Genomic DNA, 4,215 nt, shown 5'->3' on the forward strand with positions numbered 1-4,215 from the left:
AATATGACAAGATTTTTAATCATGAATATTTACCATATGTATTATTAACTTCTAAATAAGCTTTTTTACAATAAAATGGGCCAATAGCCAGAAAAAAAAAGATAGAGAGAGGGAAATGAGGTAAGAAAATCATAATACCATGGGCTAATACCATGGTTTATCAATACCATGGTCCATCTAGACTTTTGATTATTATGTTATGGATCTAGGATTTTAATTATTCACTACAATACCATGGACCAATACCACATGACCAAAAACCATAACTTATTTCAAAATCAAAATATTTTACAGATACTTTATTTACATTCTACAATTAAATAATTTTGCATTTAATGTCTAATTGTAGTAGCCATGTTCAATGAAAATAATTAGTAGACTTTACAGAATACATCTCCACACCCTCATGATTGGAAAGAGGTCAAAGCCCATAAACTGCAGGTTTAGGTGGACCATCTTGATCATCTGGATCAACATACTTAGCCCAAAACCAATGGCTCTTCCAAATCTGACCCATCTCTTCAATGGGTTTATTTTTTGTTTCTGGAAGTAAAAAATAGATGAAAATAGTCATGATCACAACCCAGCCAGCAAAGAATAGGAAAAGCCCATATTTGAAATGGCATAGCATTTCCAGAAAAATCTCTGCAACAACAAATGTGAACAAAAGATTAACAGAAACATTGATGGCTTGCCCAGCAGATCTGATTTCCAAGGGTAATATTTCACTGGGAACCAACCAGCCCAAGGGACCCCATGACCATGCAAAAGCTGCCACATAGATGCATATCAGTAAAACTAGTATCATGGCGTATGTTTTGGGAAGACTACCTTCCCCGGGTCCTCCAAATTTTGTTGCAAGAATTATAGCAATGATGGCCTGTATAAGATATATATCCAACAAAATCAAAGAATCAGAAACTATGATGCTACAATGTACTTGTTATTCTTCGTAAATATACACACAAAATAAGAATCAGGAACTATGATGTGGCAAGATAAGTATATCAGAGAGCTTATTATTCATGTTATTAAGCAACATATATACACAAACCACACAAGAGGGAGGTAAAGATGGGTCAAACAAACACAAATATTTAGCAAAACATCAAACATTAAAGGGGTGGGTGAGCTAGAAAGAGGAATGGAAAGTAGAACAAGCAAACACAATCCTTGCAAACATACACCTCTAAGGAAAACATAAAAACAAAATAAAATTTAGATTGGAATTTACCTGAGATATAAGCATCTGAATTCCTCCAGCAATGAAGAGGCGTCTGCGGCCCAATTTGTCCACAGTAAATATGGATACAGAAGTTGCCCCCACATTCACAAGTCCTGTTATGACAGCGGACATGAGGGATGCAGTTCCTTTAAACCCTATTGTTTTAAATAGGACTGGAGCATAGAACATTATAACATTAATCCCTGTGAACTGCTGAAAAAATGGTATTGCCAGGCACATGACCAGTTGAGGCCTGTATTTTCTCTTGAGGATGTTACGGAAAGGATGTTTTACTAATTTTGCCAATCGACTGGCTTCAACCAGTTCATCGAATTCTACCTGGATTTCTGCTGTGCCTCTAATTCTCTCTAGCATGACTCTGGCTTTAGCAGTTTGCCCTCTTTCTATCATGCTGTTAGGAGTATCTGGAAGCCAAATGGAGCCAAACGTAATTATACAAGCAGGAACCGCTGCAAGGGCCAATGATAACCGCCACCCCCATGGATGAATATTTTGTGTGCCATAGTTTACAAGATTGGCTCCGAAAACTCCTAGAGTGGTACACATTTGGAAGCCAATGTTCAGAGCTCCACGCAATTTCGCTGGTGCCATTTCGGATAGATAAACTGGGACGGACTATAGCAATACAAATATCAAAATTAGTTCCAAAGACTGGATTTATTGGCTCCATTGTTTTGTTGAAGAGAAATGCCCGTAGGTTGTGGAAAAATCCCAAAACATAGAAATATAAGTATAAAAAATTGTAAATTTTGGAGGGAAAAATGGTTAGCAGTGATCCAAAAAATCATTGTATGCATTTTAAATGGGACAATGAAGAAAAATCGCACCTGATTAGCGAACCCTACACCGATGCCAAGCAAAATCCGTCCAATAATAAGCATGGCAATATTCATTGCTGCTCCATTTATTGCAGCACCACAAAGAAAAATTGCACCCCCTAAAAGCATTGAAAGCTTTCGTCCAAACAACCTTGTGACAGACGAGGCAAAGAAGGATGCGATCAGACCAGCAATGTACAGTGATGAAGTAAATGCAGTCAACGATTGGCTGTCAAATTTACAGTAAGCATCAGTCTTTGCCTCTTTCATATTCCTTTCCACACCAGGGAAAAATTTATGTAAAAAGTCATCCATGGATGTAACGCCACCTGCAAATTGTGGTCAACAATGTATGAATACACATTCAGCCCTTACAGTATTCATGTTGATGCACGAACACAAAACCAGATGCATTATTCATATTATGATACTGCTATATTCTGAAGGTAAATATAAGATCCCATAGAATAGATCTTACAAGTATTCCCTGCAAACTGTTGTTTACAAGGAAGACTTAAAGTCAGAATGAGTATTGACAGTATATATAGCACAGGTAAAGAAAAGACGCCAACTTACAGTGTGCTGCATATATGAAAGTTAGTTTATTTCATTATGCTCTTCTAAGTTCAGGGCTGCAGAAATAATGTGAGTTTAAAGAAATTATAATGCCAGCTTAATGCAGACCTGAAATTCCTATATCATAACCGAAGATGAGGCCTCCAGTGGCGGCTACAATGCATGAGAAGAAGACGAACACTGTTACCCTGCCTGGGTGAACCTCCCCTCGGCTATTGCCGCCTTCGATGAACATTCCACCTGCCATTATGCACTTAATTTGGAATCCGAATTGGGGGCAAGCAAGGCCTTGTTATTACCCAGTACCTCAGCTGTGATTTGAATTACTATTTCAAATCCGTGGCAGCTTCCATATGCCAACAAATTACACAGAAGGAAACCAAAGGGCAATGTCGATTGATATGGAAGAACTCAACTAAATATAGCACAATGGGAATGCCATCAGCGATATGGATAAAACCAAATCCTACCTTATCTAAAATGAATTCAAAAAATGCATGTTCAACTGAAAGTAGCTCCCCACAATTACAGTGATGAACAGATTTCAGATATGGAGGAACTGAAAGTAGCTCCCCACAATTACAGTGATGAACAGATTTCAGATATGGAGGGATGTGACTCGCATGTAGTCCATATGGCTTGAATATTTAATTTTTCAGTTTCTCATTTTAAACGCCCAAGGAGTAACTGCTAGTGTTGATAATCACACTGTATGACTAAACTCCAGTATTTCCATTTGGTTGGCAGCATTAGAACTAATCACTGTATGACTGAACTCCAGTATTTCCATTTGGTTGGCAGCATTAGAACTAATCACTGTATGACTGAACTCCAGTATTTCTTTGAAAATATAGTAGCAACATGTGGTAAGGGATTTTATTGGTTTTTAAAATTAATAATGGGGTCCTTACGTTTCAGGATTTTTTGGTTTTTAAAATTCTATTACTTTATTTGATGGGTTGATATGTGTAAAGCGAGCGCTCTACCATGTGAGCTACATCCCCGAGATATTTTATTGTATGAAAAGGTATACAATAAAATATTATGAAAAATTCAAATGATAATGTGATTGGAAGATAAATAGTGTTAATTTTTCAAGATGCAATCGTGGCAATACACATACGAAAAAATAATAATGCACCGATTTAGAAAATTAATTTAATTTATTCTTATAATTAATTTAAAATCACATTCAATTTTAATATTTATAATTATTTTTTTAATATAGAATTATGAAATTATAATTTTTTTAACTAAATACAACCTATATCTTCATTTTAATGAAATCACTGAATATTTAATTGATGAAATTTCTTTTTATAATGAAATCTTTAAATGATGAGATTTTTTTTTTATAAAATAGGAAAGAATTTTATTATTTTTAAATGTTAATTATATTTTTAAATATAATAATAAATGTAATTATCAAATTATGCGTTTTAGTATGAGTGCATTTTTGTGAGAGTTTTCACATAATTAAATTTTTTTATTTAGATGGTAAATCTTAGTCTCTATTAGAATGGGTATATATATATGAAAATTTATAATAAAAAAATGAAAAAGATGTATGTATTT

The 4,215-nt window shown here is 34.8% G+C and overlaps 1 protein-coding gene across 1 annotated transcript; it reads right to left on the reverse strand.

Annotated features, from left to right (window-relative positions):
* Positions 1-421: 421 nt before the first annotated feature.
* LOC149138977 (sugar transport protein MST3-like) lies at positions 422-3,321 on the reverse strand. The gene is made up of 4 exons (XM_089450538.1): positions 2,749-3,321; positions 2,074-2,393; positions 1,235-1,861; positions 422-880 (listed from the first exon to the last, which is right to left on the reverse strand). The coding sequence occupies exons 1-4, from the start codon at positions 2,885-2,887 to the stop codon at positions 422-424; spliced, it is 1,545 nt and encodes a 514-aa protein (XP_089306664.1). The 5' UTR covers positions 2,888-3,321.
* Positions 3,322-4,215: the final 894 nt, after the last annotated feature.

Source organism: Pinus tabuliformis, chromosome X (assembly GCF_031772625.1).
Source record: "Pinus tabuliformis cultivar Carrire ecotype Pingquan chromosome X, CPIR1, whole genome shotgun sequence".
NCBI lineage: Eukaryota > Viridiplantae > Streptophyta > Pinopsida > Pinales > Pinaceae > Pinus > Pinus tabuliformis.